This window comes from Hippocampus comes, unplaced genomic scaffold (genome assembly GCF_001891065.2).
Source record: "Hippocampus comes isolate QL1 unplaced genomic scaffold, H_comes_QL1_v1.1 scaffold176, whole genome shotgun sequence".
Classification (NCBI taxonomy): Eukaryota; Metazoa; Chordata; class Actinopteri; order Syngnathiformes; family Syngnathidae; genus Hippocampus; species Hippocampus comes.
In genome coordinates this window covers 2249757-2268828 of record NW_017805826.1, presented here as the reverse complement: position 1 = coordinate 2268828, position 19072 = coordinate 2249757, and the positions used below count along the sequence as shown (strand labels likewise).

The following is a 19072-nucleotide window of genomic DNA, read 5'->3' as shown; positions in this document are numbered from 1 at the left end:
TTTTGAAGTCTTCATAGTCATTGGAAGAAAGTAGTACAAATCTAATGTTTGTCTTTGATGCATGGTTTGAATGGTTTCGTCTTTGCAAGCTGAATCAAGTTGTTTTCTGTAACATGTATTTGTAAAAGCTTAATATGAGTGTTTCATGAGACAAAGAGAAACCAAATTGCTAAATGAAACCTTAAACATGGCAAATTGGTAGCACTCCAACAAATGTGCATTTGTTACCATACTTTAGAATTATAGGTCATAATATCTAAGCGCTGCATTTAATTGCACTTAAAGGAGATATATTTTACCATATTTTTCATATGTTTCAAAGGTTCCCAGGTGTCTTTAAAAAGCCTATGACACTAGTCCATGAAAATACACAAAGAATAAAGAATTATGAGACATTTAAAATTCACTTGACACAATCATTCTGTATTGTGGGGAGTTCTATCTCAGGCAAATGCAGAGTATAAAGATTGCACCTGGGACTTGTTATGATGAGGATCTGGGATGGAGCTAGGACATCCAAATGAATGGTGCTTGGGTAAAGCTACCACTGATGAATTGTACGAATCCTCCTCATCAAGCAAGCGCCCATACATTGCATTGTCACTCATGGAGGCAGCAATGCATCACCGAGAAACCAAATTATACTCATCATTCAAGTGTGAACTGGTTCCAGAGTTAGTTAACTCTAATCTGTGCTAATTCTGCAGCTGTGCTTACCTTTTGGCTTTGATATGACGGAGCTTTCATGTACCCTGGTAGAAGTATGACTTCTGGCACTTGACAGTGGCGGATGTGAGAACCCTCAAGAATAACAAATACTTACGAATTTACAATTTAAACTTTAAATTGTAAGTAGCAAGTAGCATTAGGTTTAAATTTTAAAGCTAATAATTTTTAAGTTATGATCCTACATACAGCATTAATATCATTGCTAATTGCAGATGCGCATGATCAATAAAGACAATCGCTTTCGTCCGATGGATGCGGGCTTGTTATTAGTGGCAAAACTGCTTTTTACGTGGGCAGGCTATGCAAACTCTGCTCACATTTTCATGCTTTCCACTTCATCACTTGGGTGCTACTTGTTCAAATGATTCAATAGGTGTGTTTGATGACCTTGCTTTTGATTTTAAACCTGACACAACAGCGTCCCCCATGTCACTGTAGATATACTGCCACAGAGGGGCGCACCTGCCAACTTTGTGAGGGGTATGCAGACAGAAGAGAGGCACACCCCAACATTTTTTTCTTCACCTTTATGTTTAGAAGTATAAATCTTAGAGGACAGTGTACCAGAGAACATGGTTCTTGACTTCATTCACCAGCATCTGCAGCTCACGTTTTGTGATGTTCCATCATTTTCAGTGGTGAGTCTGAATTAATAATCTGATTATTTTATCAGGCAGTGTGATTATTCTCATCATATTTATATAAAGACGTGGAGAGGGAGAAGTTTAGCACGCCAACATTTCTGCATTGATTGAGATGTACGAAAGGAATGTGCTTGACTTCATGTGTACGCATATTCATGCACCTGGATCTTTGTGTACGTGCAAAGTTTTCTGGATTTAGCCACGTTGTGGCAAGTGGCAACATATCGTTTTGTTTTTTTAGGAGGTATGTTTATGAAGATCCTTTTTTCATAATTAATTTAATATTGAGGGCTAAATTTGTTTATTCATCAATGTAAGTATGGCAATCAGAAAGCTACCTTTACAACCTTTTACATTAATACCATATTCTTGATTAAAAATTTAAATGACTATAATAACAAAAAGCCTCTGAAAACTTTAAATACTTTCAATTTATTTCAATTTAAGTGATACCCTTGGATTTTATGGGCTTTTTCTCTGTTATTTCATGTTTTTAATATATCGATTTAAGGAACATTGATTACTATTTTGTATTTTAATTTTGCTATAATGAAGAATTTTTTTCATTTTACATTTACATTTGGGGCGGCCCGGTAGTCCAGTGGTTAGCACGTCGACTTCACAGTGCAGAGGTACCGGGTTCAATTCCAGCTCGGGCCTCCCTGTGTGGAGTTTGCATGTTCTCCCCGGGCCTGCGTGGGTTTTCTCCGGGTGCTCCGGTTTCCTCCCACATTCCAAAGACATGCATGGCAGGCTGATTGAACACTCTAAATTGTCCCTAGGTGTGAATGTGAGCGTGGATGGTTGTTCGTCTCTGTGTGCCCTGCGATTGGCTGGCAACCGATTCAGGGTGTCCCCCGCCTACTGCCCGAAGACAGCTGGGATAGGCTCCAGCACCCCCGCGACCCGAGTGAGGATCAAGCGGTTCGGAAAATGAATGAATTTACATTTACATTTGCGCAAAAAAATGTACAGTACAGTAATCAGAAAACGAGTCTTTAACGTATTGACAAAACAAATAATTTTTTAACTTCCTGTTTTGTTTTGAAAAAACAATGAACGAATGACACACTAATTCCATCGTGGCTTATGGTGCTTGACAGCATTAGTGGGCGTCACTTCACTGTGGTGACGTCAACCTTTCGTTTCTCCCTTGCTACTGTACTTCCTACTTCTTGGTGTAGGATGGAACTATTAAAACAGATGGAGTCAAAGCTATCCCGAGCAACTATTTAGATTCCGTAGCCCGACTTTCCCTCCAGTCTCGGTATTTTACAAATTATCTTCAAGTTACGTGTCTTGTCTTGTCTCGAACTGAGCGGCTGTCCACAACGGTATTACCGACTCGGATCGGATTGCAACCATGATGGCGTCGAGCTACAACGCTAAGGAAGAAGACGGCCACCACTCAGGCCCCTCTAGTCATGGCGGCGCAGGGGCAGTGAAAAGCAAGAAACCGGACAACACGGCATTTAAACAACAGAGACTACCTGCTTGGCAGCCCATCTTGACAGCTGGAACCGTGCTCCCTGCGTTCTTCGTCATCGGTCTCATTTTCATCCCCATCGGTATCGGCCTGTATGTAACGTCAAACAACATCAAGGAGTTCGAGGTAGCGTTTATGTGTTCTTCTAACCTTCCACTGTTTATTTACATTGTACCCTCCAGGTACCATCAGCCTCGTTTAGCCTAACCACTGAAACTGCAATCGGCCACGTTGGGCCAACAGAAAGGCTCTTGACATGCTAGTGTTGATAGCTCATCTGGTTGAGTGCACTCGTACAGTGTAACATGAGCATACGCTCTGTATAAATCAAGAAAAACTTGACATTTAATTTGTTAATTTTTTCACTCTATTTGCATGTAAAGTAGATTGTTTTTAAATATATCTCGAATACAAATAAATTGAAAATGTTGATGTGAAAAATAAACAACAGCAAATATAACGTTTGTTGTAGGCTGAAGCAGACTTGTGGATTCCTCTGTGCAAGCAAGCACAAGCTGTTGCATTTATTTTCAGTCATAAATGGTTAGCAGTAGTTGATGTCCATTGCGATTTATCAACTTAGATGGTCTGACTGTATATCCCGTACCCCATCCCTGAAAAGGGGTGCAATCAAATCATTAAGACCAACTGAGAGAGTTGGTAGCACTGGTGCTACCAGGGGAAAAGTTGGTGTAGAGCCCTGAGGCTGCTTGGAAATTATCCAAGAGTCAACAAGACTGCCGATCATGTAAAATGTTCCCGCAAGAAATGCATTTTTTTTTTTACATCTCGACGCGTGTTTTGTATGCGATTACCTATGCTCAGAGCAGGCTTTCATTAAACAGTATGGCTGTTCCTTTAAATTATGCAGCAAGATCACACTGCCTACATCAATCAAAAATTAATTTGAATAATTTCCCCAAGACGGTAAACAGAACTTTTAAGTGTGGAGCTTGTTGGTACTGCAGTTTTTAAAAAATCAGCCTCAGAGGGCAGTTCAGTTCAGTACTACGGTACCCACCCCTAGCTAAAAACAATAATTCACAGAAAAAGGAATGCTTTGTACAAATCACTATTATCCTGTTAAACATTATATACTAAATATTTATTGTAAAACTAGTGTAGAGCAAAAAGGTTGAAACGTGTAGTTTGGCTGCAAAAAAGCAGTTCTGTGAAGTGAGATACACATTTTCTATGTTTTTATTGGGATTGCTTGTGTAAATTCTGAGTCACACACTTTCAAAAACGTCTTGAATTTGAGATCGTTTTGCTCACAATCCGCAATCTCTAACGTTATGCATTTCCCGTGCTTTAAATGTGCATCGTGTTTTTTGTTTTTTTAATGACTCACATTTTATTTTCAGATTGATTACACCGGTGTGGATGTTTCGAGCCCATGCTTTAGCTGTGCCAAAAACTACAGCTGGGACAGCACAACTTCATGCACGTGCTCTGTGAATTTCACTTTGGAGCAGCCTTTCGAGGTTTGTTCTCTCTTCTGCTCCTGCACTCAACACATGCTTACTGAATAATACATGTCAGGTTCCAATAATGATGGCGTTGCTTGGAGTGCATCGAAAGTGGAAGCAAAGCCCCGTGTCCAGTATTGATAGTGATGCTTGGTGAGTGACATAAGTGAGGGGGAAAAAAAAACATATGGACAGAGAATCATTCACGTCCAATTTTAGTTCAAGTAAAGTGAGACTGAAGGTTTAGGATTGATTACTCTAATTTTAAAATCTTCTGAAAACTTTCTGATGGTTTTGCTTCATTTAACAATGTTCATCTTAAACATTTAGCTTTGTCATGTATTGTACTTGTCACAATGTTAGATTTGATTTGTCAACTAAATTGCTAAATGAACTCAATCACTGCCAATGACGTGTGTGTGTGTGTGTGTGTGTGTGTGTGTGTGTGTGTGTGTGTGTGTGTGTGTGTGTGGGGGGGTGTGGAACATGTTTGGGGGGGGGGGGTCACCGTGTGTCTTGTGTATTTGGATGTTTCGGCTGCCATTGTATGCTGGAGCGTGCATGAGGAAGTTTCCGTGCGAGTGTGTGAACCATGACGACTGTCTGATGCAAGGCGCCCAAATAAAATAAAAGGCTTGACTTTTATTTAAGTGTCTGACGTTCGAACCCACACACACACACACACACACACACACACACACACACACACACACACACACACACACACACACACAGAATGTACAACTTGTGCGGTGACAAACCAAAATTTATCCTCTGGTAAACTGATTAGAAAATGGCAGTGCCATACAAAGTTTTCAGCACTCAGACGCTAAGAGAATAAATTTTGTTTTATGTTTCATGAATGAAACCAAAGATGGATGAAAAGATATGACTCCTTATTTATGTCTGCTAGTGCTTATCCATTTTTGAAATAGAAAGATGTTGCGTCATAAACAGGTGTCTTACTTTTCCCATGTGAGCATGTGGGATGATAATAGCTGGAGATTTGTAAGATTAAATTTTTAAACGTGTATGGTTTGTTTATTGGTCTATGTGATAAGTTGAGCGATTAAGAAGTGCAGTCCACGTTTACGCACGATGTTTCATGAAACATGAAGTTTGATAAAGCCATTATTTGTTTACATAATGTTTGTAATCTGCATGTGTCATATTTATTTATTTTTTTTAAGACTTATTTACAGTATAGTACAATACTTTTTTTAACCAACTTGGACCTGATTGGTTATGCTTGTATCATGCTGCTTCTGATTGGAGAGCTTGGGAGAATAAAGTGCCTACATTTTTTTTTGTTCAATGCAGCTTTGACGATCACGATTGGGATCCGAAAATGCTAAATCGTTCAGTCCTACTGTATACTATTTTGAAATGAAAAACTGAGGCAAGTAGGGCTGAGCCAATTCTAGCTGATAGGTTGCAGGTAAAAAGTGACCAAAAATTCGGTTTTAACCTTTACCATCAGTAACAGAGTGTTTTCTCTCTCCAGAGCAACGTCTTCATGTACTATGGCTTATCCAACTTCTATCAGAACCACAGGCGCTATGTGAAATCCAGGGATGACAGCCAGCTGAATGGGGATCGCTCTGCTTTGACGGTATAGTTTTAAAAATGTTGTTGTGTCATCCATTCAACAGAGATTTTTATTAAATAATGCAATTGAACAGCATTTGCCCCTTACAGAATCCTAGCAAAGAATGTGAGCCTTATCGTACCAGCGAAGGCCAGCCTATTGCTCCTTGCGGGGCCATAGCTAATAGCCTTTTTAATGGTAAGAACAAAGAAGCAGTATGTGTCCTTGTGAATACTCGCAGCACCGATGGTACAAACTATATTTTTCTTTCACAGACACCCTGGTTCTCTATCATGTTGACTCCAATGGCACCAAAATCAGCATCCCTCTGGCAAAGAAAGGCATTGCTTGGTGGACAGACAAGCATGTGAAATTTAGGAATCCTGGTGGAAACGACAACCTAACCATTGCATTTCAGGGTAATTCTAGTTCTTCGTGGTATTTTTTTTTAAATCCATGCAAAATGACAATAAAGACAAAGAGTGTTGTTGGGGTCCACTTCAGGTGCTTTTAGCTGCATTGCTTGAAATTCAGTGGGCTCAATTCTGTCACTCGCTCAAGATTTTATATAGGGGGGAAGGCATGATTCATGTCCAATCCGAGTCGGATCACTCTGCACTGTTTTAGCCACGGCCACAAAAAAAAAAAAAAAAAAAAAAAAAAAAAAATCCGGGAGACAAAAATGGACAATTGAGCACGGCATGGTTCCGCCTTTGCACATTTTCAGCACTTCTAAAATGAATTAGGAATTTAGAAAAAAAGTCTTTAAAGTGATTTTGCATGGTCTTAGAAGATTTGATTATTTTGGTCACATTCTTTCTCAGGGACTAACAAGCCAGTGAACTGGAGAAAGCCGGTGTTTGAGCTGGACCCAGACGACCGTGATAACAATGGCTTCATCAATGAGGACTTCATTGTGTGGATGCGCACAGCCGCCTTACCCACTTTCCGCAAGCTCTATAGGATCATCCATAAGAAGTCGAGCTCAACACCGACCCTAGCTAGCGGCAGATACATCTTGGACATCACTTACAGTATCCTTTTGTACTCTAGTCAGCACGATTTCAAACAAAGGCCAGCTTGGGTTTGAAATTTTGCACGTTAATTCTGTTCTACCTGTTCCCGTCTTGTTTCCTTAACGTTCCGTCATCAGATTACCCGGTCCTGAGTTTTGACGGTCGCAAGCGTATGATCTTGAGCACCATCTCCTGGATGGGAGGGAAGAACCCTTTCCTGGGTATCGCCTACATCACCGTGGGCTCCATTTGCTTTTTCCTGGGTGTGGTTCTGCTCATCATCCACCACAAATATGACTCGCGCAATAGCAGCGCAGATATTCCGAACTAGATCCCACCTGCGTAGCATCCATTCTGGACTGCTTGGCGGTTTCTGCGCAAATACACTGGTCATCTGTAAATGTTTGTTTGTGCAAGAGCAGTCCTATGTTGTCTGACCGAAAGTTGTTTTTGAAGGCAGAGTACAACGCCTGAGTCTTGACTGCTTCAAGTTGGATGCTGCGAATGTCATTTTCTGTTTTTATTATACCTGTTTTAAATGTTCTATTTATGTCTGTCAAAGTATGTGTTGTATCTTAGCACAGCTTTGCGAATGGCTTAATGATTGAAGGGCATGTTTGTTGTATGTCAGCTTTTGTTCATGTCATGTATGACAAAAATGTCCTGCTGATGAATGTAGTATTACATTACATTGACGTACTTCTGGGTTTGAGAAGAAGTTGAAAATGAGGAAAACCTTTTATTGTGCATTGTCAAATTTGGTAAGCATTAATGTTGGTAACCCCACATATCGACCAATTACAAAAAGTCTCAGCTCCCTTTCCTCCTTTTTTTAAAATGTACAAAAACTGACTATCCGATTATTTATGCATGCAACAAACTTAACACTCCGTTGTTACAATGACTGAGCTTCCTGTCTGGTTGGTAAGTGGTAAGGGTTTTTCTGTTAATTTACATTGCACAATTATGTCAGTGTTGACCAAATTATTTGCACTTAAAAGAACCTTTATTTAGTCCAAAATCAGCTGGGGTAGGCTCCACCTCACCTTGAACAGGATTAAGTAGAAAATGAAGAGAGGTGCCACTCTATTTCCCCTTCTGTTTTCCACCTGGTAGAGGACACCTTGTTAGAATGTCTCTTGTTTAATACTGTATTAAAATGTAATGGGCTTTTACAAGGTCAACATGTTCCAATTAAAGAATTTATCAATGTCTCTGCGAGTTTGTATTTAATTTCCTCGTCTACTATTTCCTCTTTTCATTAAAACAAAAAAAGTTGACTCATAAATCAACTGATGATATTCTTATGGGACAGTGCTATTTAGCAGCAAAAGCTAAACTGACAGACAATTTAAATTGTTTTCGAACGTGAATTTAAAAAAAAAAAGGGAAAAGCCCATAGTCCTGACTCCAATTAACGACAGTGGAACAACTAATAAAGTTCAGTACACTGTATTCCGTTTATAGGCTGAAAGTAAACTACGTGTCTACCATACATATGAAAGCAGGACGCACTGAACGTTCACACCGTATTGTTGATATTTTGATTATGTTTGTTCAATATAGTTTCGCTTCTTGAGATACTTGTTTTCATATTGTGGGTTTGCTGTGCGACATCGTTTTTCATGCGGTCGCGTTTATGTGCAATAGCAGTGATTGGCCAGCAGATGTCACTATGTCCGTGCTGTGCCAATCTAAACGGTTACTGAGGCGTTGCAGCAAATCTCATCACTCCACGAATTTGCCTCAACATTTAGTAGGCTACTTAAAAACAGCAATTATCTATGGGGATATTAGTAATATTACCCATGGACTTGCTCTAAGATGGCACTCTAATGACAGCTGTTTATAATACAGTTGTAATAATCCATCTATCCATGCATTTTCTGATCTGCTTATCCTCACAAGGGTCGCGGGTGGTGCCGGAGTCTATCCCAGATGTCTTCGGGCAGTAGGCGGGGTACACCCTGAATTGGTTACCAGCCAATCGCAGCAGTTCTAATAAAATAGTATCATATAAGAGTAATTAACATGTCCCCGAGAACACACTGTCAAATACAAGATATAACCGCACAATGGAATCGTGCTTAGCACTCTGCTTCATAGTTTTAAGGTTTGGGTTTCAAACGGTAACTTAAGTTTCAAAGCCTCCTGTGTGGAGTTCTCCAGCTTCCTCCAAAAAACATCCATGTCAGGTTTAATCGGAGTGTGGTTGTTCGTATGTGTGCTGTGATTGACTGGGGACCAGTCCAAGGTTTACCCCACCGCTTGCCGAGTTAGCTGGGATACATTAGGTGCCAGTTCACCCACTACCGTAATGAAGTGGGAAAGGAAATGGATGAATATTATATAAATAGATTTTCCAAACAGAAGTGAAGATCCCTCTCAGTGATATGTCAGCCCTCTTTTTGGAGTGGTGTTAAAGGTCACAGCTGCAAAGGAAAAATGCATCAACACACACAAAACAACACTGTTCCCGTCAGGAGATGATCAAGAGCGAAAAGCCCCAGCCAATGTAACTGTGAGCGCATACTTTATACATGATTCTTTTTTTAATACCTGGAGGCTCTTATTTGTAAATGGGCATCTTTACACATACCAGAAGCCATCCATTTATGGTGTGAAACATACGCAACTATCAACACTATATTGTTATATGGGTGGACTGTACAGGAAATATACTTTGGTTGGTTCTAAGTACATCGGACCAGAAGATGTGATCATCTTGCATGCGACCACACGTAGAACAGCTGGTGTGAACAGCTGATGTTCAAGCTGACACTATACAGAATGATGCTTTGTTAAAGCCAATTATACACATATAGGTGTACACCATGAGTCAATCTTTGTCGTTCCTTTTCTGTTACTATCCACTAATGTAGCCAATTGCATATAGGGCAAGTTTTGAACGACAAGGTTTGTTTTCCTGGATACGAAAATGTGCTGTAACCGTGTTGTATGAAGCAAGCGTCACTGTCTAGTGTACCAAAGCTTTGAGGGCACCATTCCCATGACAAACCCAAGGTGACAATACAAGCTCAAATTTTGTGTGTATTGTATTTTTTTTTCCCCGTAAATGAGGTCAACTCAGGTGACGCAAGTTAACAGTTAATAATAAAATTGGCGAGTGTTATGTTGAAGCCTTCACTCTTTAATCCTGTTTGAACAGGATGGAAATACTTAGTCATCTGAAGGGTGGATCAGATATCATATATGCCAAAATCCCTCATTGAGACTTGATGGGCCATGTCTTCTAAAAAACAAAAAAACAAAAACAACATACACACACACACACACACACACACACACACACACACACACACACACACACACACACACACACACACACACACACAAACAATAACATTCTGATTCCAAATTGTTTCCAGAACTGTTACCTAATGTATCAAATTCAAAAATGCCAAATCCAATTGCACACTGAAAAATGGTGGTTGAATTTACTCATTTTAGGAAAGAACACTTTGCTGTTCCTGACGGCTCATGATTCATATGTTCTCACAGTATTTTCATTTATTATTCTTATTTTTGCTTAAGTATTAGAGTGACACCAACTACTGGCGACAGAGTAAGAGAACGAACAAATAAATAAATAAATAAATAAATAAGAGCCTGTATGCCAGGCTCATCCAAATAAACGCGAATGGCATCTTTTTTTTTTGTCTGTACTTTATGTTTACAAAAAAGTCTTTTGACTTAAAAATGAAATAGTGATGATAAAACAGTGCTTTGTAAGAAGAAACGTGTTTGGTTGGGTTAGATATTTTTGGCTGGTAAGATTTCCTCCAGCAGTTACTTGTATTCACGTGCAGTTTTAGGTTTTGAGCTCTAGAGAGCACCAAAGAACAACTAGTCAGTGATACCACGCAGTGACAAAGCGTGATGAAATTCTTGGAACGTTCTTAAACTAAACTGACATTTCCACAAATGTCCAAATTCCCTTGAAAAACGACGAATGAAGTAAACCTTCATTTGATCACATCGGTGTTGGTGCTTGAAAGCATTCTGAGCACATTAGGTTTCGGCAATGGATCACCAAGAGACTGTGGGTTTCTTTTCTCAGTAAACATTTTTGACCCCTTACTTGACACATATCCAAATAAATTATATTTCTTAGCTCGCACAACCCCCGCAGTGTCGTCTGGCCAAACTACTGTGAGGTCACATTGGCGCTGGAAACTCAATAAAGCGCCAGACCAAAGGAATTCGAAGGAAAAAATGTAATTTCCAAGGAACCGCGCGGTCCCAGCAGGGGGACATATATCAAGTAACAGGCGGGGAAATTCGTCAGAGAGCAAAATGATGTTAAATTGAGTTGGGAACTGCCCCCCCCTATTAAGTACCCGGTGGTGGAAAGAATCTTCCCACTTGGAAGGAAGCTTTTCCTCCTTGGACATCTGCGGGTGGAGCGCGCAGGAGGCAGAGAGGAGAGAAGGTGCACACAAGGAGGCTCCAACGCAAGGCTCTACCAGAATTCTCATCGTTCCATCTTTTGGCTTCTTAAGTAAGTGAGCCGCCCAACTTTATGCTTTTGACTTATCGACAGTTTATTCCTTAATAGACCGTGAAAGTTGTCTATGCTTGAATCGTGTTTATTATTATTTACAAATCGTTTTGAACATATTTTGACGACACGTCTAATCACAACTTATTCGGACCATTAGTACAATAACGTTTATAAATTACAAAGTAATACTATCAATCAATCAATCAATCAATCACTCTATCTATCTATCTATCTATCTATCTATCTATCTATCTATCTATCTATCTATCTATCTATCTATCTATCTATCTATCTATCTATCTGTATGGCATAGGTCGAACTATATTTTACAACTTGTCTAATTTTATCTTTTGTAGAGCTAGAGGAGGCACTAATGTAGTGATTGAGCTTTTCAGTGTTCACAGCTGCCCTGCTTTTGAGACAACCTAATGTATCATATAAGTTAATTTTAAGTACATTACAATCCAGTGTAATAGTTTTGAAAAAAACAAAAAATAAAATAAAATGAAACAACAGCAACAGAAAAAGGCACTTTAGATTACTTCAGAAATTGTTACCAGGCCTTTCATGGCTGCTCAAGCAGATTGTCTAAATAAACACAGGGAAGATAATTGAAGAAATCTGTTTTAAAGTAGGGCCACATGATAACCCAGTGCAGTGGTTCTCAAATGGGGCTACGCGTACCCCTGGGAGTCTGTCAGGGCTCCTCAGGGGGTATGTGAGATTTTGAACTACAGTACAGTATATCTAAAAGCAGTATCAACGCAAAAAAAGAGCTTGATAACAGCAGCTGCCTCCCTTCCATCAAGAATGATAAACATTCTCAGTAAAGAAACAGCAGTTGCCTCCCTTCCACCAAGAATGATAGAGATCCTCATAAACAAGACCAAGTGTCTCACAAAAAATGCAAAAAACACTCAGTTCAGTGTAGCAATGCAACAATCAGTGTTGACAGTTGGTAATGTTGTCAGTCTTCCTTTTAATCATTAAATTGATATTTTAAGATGTTTTTCAAGCAGTTTCTGCTTTTATTTACAAATAAAATTAAGTTAAGCATTTAATTTTGAGAACAGATCTGTACCATGATCGCAAAGGAGGACACTTTGTTGATGATTATTTTTATATGTACAAATCGTTATTTATGTATGTATGTATGTATGTATGTATGTATGTATGTATGTATGTATGTATGTATGTATATATTTATTTATTTTCGCAATGTCTTTTTTATTTTCCAATCCTTCTGGATATACTGTACCACAAAAAAATGGAATTACAAAGTTTAATAAATCAGAAACAGCACTTTGTTTTAAAGGTGAGGTCAACCCACAAAATATCTTTACAATATGTTCTATGTCCCTTCACTAGTCTGAACTTTGCATTTTGATTCATATTGCATTTGTGGAATATGAGTTAAGCACCAAAATAAACCGTTTTTTAGCCATCTCTTGGGGCGGCCATTTTGCCACTTTCTGTCGCCTGAAAATGACCTCACAGTTGCTCAAAGCTCAGGTAACTACCAATCACAGCTTACCTGTTTTCTGAAGCTGAGCCATGATTGGTTGTTACCTGTGCCTTGAGCAACTATGACATAATTTTCAGTTGGCAGCGAGTGGCAAAATGGCCCGAGATGGACGAAAACGGGTGGATTTTATTGCTTAACTCATAGACCACAAACGCATTATTAATCAGCATGCTGTGTTTAGGCTAGGAGATCTGCATAGAACATATCGTAAAGAAAATTTTTAGGTTGACTTCCCCATGAAGGCTTTTTTCACCTTTTTCTAAATGCCTTGAGCTTGTTGGGTACTTTGCTGAAAAAAAAATCACAGGGGTTATGATTGAAAAAATGGATGAAAACCATTGACCGACCTAGTGCTTAGCATGTTGGCCTCACAGTTTTGAATCTTGCCTTGTGTTACTGTCTGGATTTTTCTGATTACTCTGACTTTCTGTGAATGCATGCTAGTGGGAAATTGAAGACTATGCTGTAAATCTCCCATGGGCAGTAGATGTTTTTTTTTTGTCTAACTGTGGCAAGCGACCTGTCTATTCATCCACAGTCAGCTGAGATAGGCTCTAGTCTAGCTCATAGACCCTAACGATGACTAGCAGTGTCAAAACCAGATGCATGTTTTCAAGTAATGACTTAAGGGGTCCAATTCATAAATCACACATCTTATGGTATGTTTATGTCTTGAATACTAAATAATTAAACTCTTGTGTTTTAAGTTGGCTGCATCATTTGCGGTTTTAACCTGCAGCCGACTGTGTCTGTGCCAAACTGCTTCCACTTGGAAGGCTTCAGGCGGCGAATTAAATATATTCATGGCATGTAGTATATACACACGCCACACGGGGTGCTGTTGGCTTGGCTAACCAGGAATGCCTGTCTCTTTCCAATTCAGCCCCATTGATGCCCTGCTGATCGACAAGGGCTAAACATGAAGAAAGGGCTGTATCTGGCCACGGCTGCCTTGTTTGCGGCTCTGATATCCTCCATCGATGCTCAAGGTAAACTGAACACACCGGCAAATCACTCTAATGAGACACACTATACCCTTTCTCTCTCTTTTGCTCCTCCCTCTCTTCTTTCACCAGTTATGTCCAGTTATTAGTGCTTTAGGAGCGAGCCCTTTATTTTGATATCATTAACTATATGACAATGTGTAATGGTGAAGTCAATAAAGTTGTTGTTCTTCTATGTGTATGCTTGACTGTGTTACCCACGGCCATTGTGGTTTATTCTGTCAGATTTAAATGCCATGACTCAATATTGGATCACATTTAGGCTGCAATTCAAATGATTTTGAGCTATTAATAGCACATGTTACAATCTGGCAAATACTGTAGTTGCAAAACAACATCACAATATTGTATTCCATTTCCAACTTCCAATTAAATGTCTTAAAGCAGCAGGGCAAACACTAAGACGTCATCAAATGTAATTTTATTGCTTAGTGTTTCATTATTAAATACCTTAGAAGGTCTTTGCTATTTTCCATGGTGACATTTGCTAAATCCCACCGAACAGGACACTGGAAAGAATGATTAGACAATTGTAAAATAGTGCTTGAATTAATAACACTGAGTATGTTAAAAGCGTCACATTACTTATAATAGTGAAAACAAATCAGTATGATTTAGAAGGCAATAAACATTTCAGTGGGGGGAAAAAAAGCATGAAAAAAGCATTCCACTACCATCATGATTTTACTTAGGTCAATTTCTTTATCTGCAATGATGACAGAAATTAGATGTGGCATTCATTCTGTGTACTTATGTTAGCTTTTTTAATGGTATTTTGCTGTACACAAAATGTCATTCGTTGAATGTTGTGAAGAGGGGAAAATGAAAAGTGACTTTAGATGCAAGCATGTACGGTAATCGAAAATCTTGTCAAATATGGTATGGAAACCTTGTCATTTTTTTCCTTCCTTATTAAGCTTTCTGGCAGTGCTAATGGAGTCTAAGCTCTCTTCTCACATATCTCCACTTGAGAAATGGAAAGATGAAATAGGAGAATAGCAAATGAATCCTCAGACAGCACACAGACACACAAAGAGCCTTTCTCGGCCTTCTTTGCGGGTGTTTGCGAAAACGCTGACTTGCGAAATGTATGGAAAGCGAATAAGCCGCCATGTTTAATGTCAGCACATGTTGCCGAATGACTTTGGCATTTTTCCCTGCCTCCTTGGGAGGGTCCGTGTTCTTTCCCCTTCCCTTCGGTCTTCTTTTCTGGCAGTCGCACAAACCAGGGTGGCTGGCTACCTGGAGACTGAGGTTACTCAGAGAACAGTAGCCAGACACAGAGCGGGTGTCCTTTATTAGGAGCTGATGGGACGTAACACTAATAGTCACAAGTTACTAAAAACACACCAAAGACCACCTTCGGTCCTCAAGTCTATTTTAACTCGACATCAACAAAGGTGGTAATGGTTGCTGGTGAAGACTTCCCTAAACAATTTTGATTTAGCCATTTCCTGAAAACGCACACACATATTCACACCTTCATACCATTGTTGGAGCAGTGAACTCGTGGAGAAATGATTGGGGACACGGTCCATCGGGGCTCCTTGAGTTTATAAGACAGGTTGGTGACTCTCCAATCCCAGTTTTTACCTATTCGATGAGATCCTGTTCGTCATCTGCCTTTGCATTTCAGTGTGTTCCCATACTATGGCTTCCTCCCCCCCTCAAAGTGTATTTTACAATGATATTCTCGTAAAACTCTGATTAACAGCTACCTCGTGGCCTCCTGTCGAAACTTTCTCCTGATTCCTAAAATTGCCTGCATGCTTCCTTCTTTGTCAATTTTTAAATAAAACGAGTCATATTGCTACAGTACATTTTAACAAGTCACATTTTAACAAGTCACTCTAACTCACTGATGGATAGTAATACGTTTTCTCACTCATTGCCTTATTGACACATATCCAACATAAATGACCGATAAGATATGCCAATGCGTTGCTTTACAAAGACGATTACTCAACTAATGTGAAGGACAAATTAACCATTGAGCACTTGGAGAGGACTTTTATGCATGCACATTTTCACACACCTCCGTCTATTAATATTGATCAACATTGTCGGCTTTTAGGCTGCCACCTGTCAAGAGAGAATATCATTCTAAAATATATTTGTCATCTGTCTGTGTGGTCCCAACTGTACATGGAGAAGCAAGTCCATCAAAGTTGTTGAGCCGAACAACTTTCACATGTACATGATGCATGATGCTGTGATCCGAAAAACGTGTCTTGTTCCCAATGTACCGTATGTGGTTTTTTTTTTAAGACTATGTATGTATTGCACATGTAAAAAACATTTGATATTATCAGTGGAAAAAGTACACAAGAGTCTCATGTGACAAATTGTGTATTCTTTTTTAAAAGGTTTGCAATGGATGTGTGCCACTGGCTCGCAGAAGGCCTTTTGAACCAAATAAACAACATTGAATATGTTTATATACGTTGTGTATATAAAACATATGGCGTTCAATTGTGTCAAGACTTCAATATGGCATCTTCAGTTCCATTGTATAATCAGCAACTTGCAGTTGAGTTGTGCTGTTGTCATGCTGGGATCGACTTTTTGGTTAAAGTGGTCGTTGCATGCGTTGTGATGACTGCACTCCAGCATGTTATTTGGATGGTTCACGTTCATGTTTGCACTGTGGTTATGTTTGAACCGTGCACACGTTTTGTATGCGAGTGCTTGAGTTGCCGGCCTCCGCGGCTGGGCAACTCAAACAAATGCCATTTTTACTTTAAAATGGCTTCTCTTACTATCTCTAGTGTTGTCACATTTCTTTACTCGTCACGTGACACATGGATATCAGTGCTTTTGTGTCTGTACCCCAACAACGAAACAAGCCCACTTCAGCCGTGAAGTGTTTGTCGTTGGGATCAATGTGAATGCTTGATTACAAATGCCATCTTACATTTGATCAAAAATATTACCATGAGCATACATGACTGATATATTTATTGTGTTTAATACTGCTCCATCTGTTGTTTCCAGTGGATCCCCCCTCGGACTTGAACTTTAAAATTCTGAATGAAAACACAGTGAAAATGTCGTGGGCAAGGCCCTCGACAACGATAGATGGCTTCAGAATACAAATTGTTTCAGGGGCAGGTCAGTAAAGACTGCACATTTTGGGATCATTTAAATAGACAACACATCAACACCTTATTTACACACACAGACACCTAATATCCTTGTGATTGCTTTATTTCTCATGCAGATGAACCGACAAGAGAATTTGCCCTCAATGCTTTTACGACATCCACATCAATCACTGACCTGACACCAGATTTGGACTACTCGGTGTCCATTAACTCCTACTATGGATCTGAGGAGAGTATTCCCATCTTTGGTACACTTACAAGTAAGTGAATTGTTTTGTAAAAATTGGATGTGAAATATATATATATATATATAGCTCAAACCATTAAATTTACTTTTGTTTTGCGAAACCTTTGTTTTTTTCTTTTGTCTTCTTTTTTAATTCTTCCAATTTGGCCCAAATAAAATAAATACGTTGAAACATTCCACTGTGACAAATGCTTTTAAGTGTAGAAAATTGAGGTTTTGGGGGGGCGGGTGGAAGGTAATCAAATTGAGTGTGAGGGAGTTGTGTTATGCTACTTCCTGCTTATTCGAAGACATGGATAAAAATATATATATATATATTTTTTTTTTTGGATGTGTTTTTGATTGCCAGACGATTGATCTGGAAGTATACACGAGCAGACACTTCATTAGGTACATCTCCAGACAAACTATTGAGATCCAATGCAAGAGCTGCGCTGATCACGATCCGAGAAAACAATGCTCAGTTTTGATTGACATTGATTATGACTGTATACACATTAATCTGCCACGCTCATGTATAAGCCACATTAATAAACAATGTGCAGCCCAATACCCCTGAGAAAATTTCAATTGAAAGTGAGCATTATTTTCTTTTTCTATGCAGATTTTGATTAGCTCGCACATTAGATCGTGACATTGGGCCAAATTAATCAATATGGAGAGGAATATGATTTCTCCCATATACCAGTTGCATCCTCTCCAGGGAAAAGAAGTTAGAATGAAGTCTTTGTTCCGCTAATGTTTATGCCTAATGCACCACCATACAGTATGTGTAAGCAGCTGGTTCTAATTGTCTCGGCTTGGTTTTATGATGTGTTGATTTTCTTGCCTCCTCCTGTTGAGAAAATAACGCAGTAGCACCAGCGCGACAAAGTACTCTGCTGACTGTCCAAGTTTTCTTGTCTTTCAGTCCAGTCCAGTAACTCCAGTGGACCTGTCAGGAGGCCACCGTCAGATGCAATCAGTGAGTGTTTTTTTGTTCCAGTGCCAAACAAAATATTTTCTGGGCTTCTTCATTTTCTCTCTTTTTGTCAAAAAAAAGTTTTTCATGACAGTTGTCAGGGTATATTTTCCCCTAGGAATGATTTGCCCATTTTACCTTCTGCTGGGTCCTCAGTCGCGAGCGCACAATGTTTCTGACAGTGGCTGGGAAGGAAAGCATTGATTCCTTTAATTAACAGCAGTCTCCACATTCGGGGGTGGGGTGGGTGTGTAGAGGAAAAGGGAGGCTTTAGGCTTCAAGGCAGGACACAAGGTTCCTTTTGTGCGTCATGGAGGGGGAAGAGAGCAGGAAGGGGAGGGTGACCCAGCAGTGACACGTTCAACGTACCCCATCGAAACAGGCACCATCTGACAAAATACGTCATCGGGATTTAAACATCTTTAACATCCCCCCACCTGTTGATCCTTCTGGAAATGACTTCCAGATTTCACTTTGCCCTGGTTCATGGCTAAGCACTCACTGTCTTTTACATTACATCATTTTCAACATTTGGTCAGAAAATCTGAGATGAAAAAAAAGAGGACACATTTGGAATGAATTAGACCAATTGCAAGTCTAACCACAAAATCATCAGAAATTTTAATAGACCCACGTTATTTCTAATTGAAAATACAATCTACTACAAGCAGCCATGCTGAATTTTAAAGGATATAAAAGTGAATATTGCAGCTGGGACTTTTGGTAAATATTTAGAACAGGGGGCTGCTTCAGGGTGAAATGACTATGCCAAAC

At 39.5% G+C, this 19072-nt stretch overlaps 2 protein-coding genes across 6 annotated transcripts in view; both read left to right on the top strand.

Moving 5' to 3' along the window:
* The first annotated feature begins 2489 nt into the window (after window positions 1-2489).
* Window positions 2490-8146, top strand: LOC109526119 (cell cycle control protein 50A). The gene is made up of 7 exons (XM_019887183.1): window positions 2490-2985; window positions 4224-4343; window positions 5833-5940; window positions 6027-6114; window positions 6192-6335; window positions 6741-6950; window positions 7070-8146. Exons 1-7 carry the CDS (start codon window positions 2737-2739, stop codon window positions 7261-7263), a joined length of 1113 nt encoding a protein of 370 aa, XP_019742742.1. The 5' UTR covers window positions 2490-2736; the 3' UTR covers window positions 7264-8146.
* Window positions 8147-11234: 3088 nt separating this feature from the next.
* Window positions 11235-19072, top strand: part of col12a1a (collagen, type XII, alpha 1a) — a 54090-nt gene continuing 46252 nt past the window's right edge. For 4 of the 5 annotated variants that reach the window (XM_019887173.1, XM_019887172.1, XM_019887171.1 and 1 more), the window contains exons 1-5: window positions 11235-11454; window positions 13866-13971; window positions 16981-17097; window positions 17207-17350; window positions 18248-18301. In XM_019887173.1, the coding sequence (XP_019742732.1) occupies window positions 13902-13971; window positions 16981-17097; window positions 17207-17350; window positions 18248-18301 (385 nt within the window). In that variant the 5' untranslated portion in view covers window positions 11235-11454; window positions 13866-13901. The remainder of the gene's footprint in view (window positions 11455-13865; window positions 13972-16980; window positions 17098-17206; window positions 17351-18247; window positions 18302-19072) is intronic. The other variant, XM_019887175.1, reaches the window with a different exon arrangement.

Bases quoted from the DNA above. Each gene is read 5' to 3' on its own strand.
- LOC109526119 (XM_019887183.1), top strand. From the start codon at position 2,737: ATGATGGCGTCGAGCTACAACGCTAAGGAAGAAGACGGCCACCACTCA. The intron at 5,941-6,026 runs GTATAGTTTTAA...TGCCCCTTACAG, and splicing joins GGGATCGCTCTGCTTTGACG to AATCCTAGCAAAGAATGTGA. The intron at 6,115-6,191 runs GTAAGAACAAAG...TTTCTTTCACAG, and splicing joins AGCTAATAGCCTTTTTAATG to ACACCCTGGTTCTCTATCAT.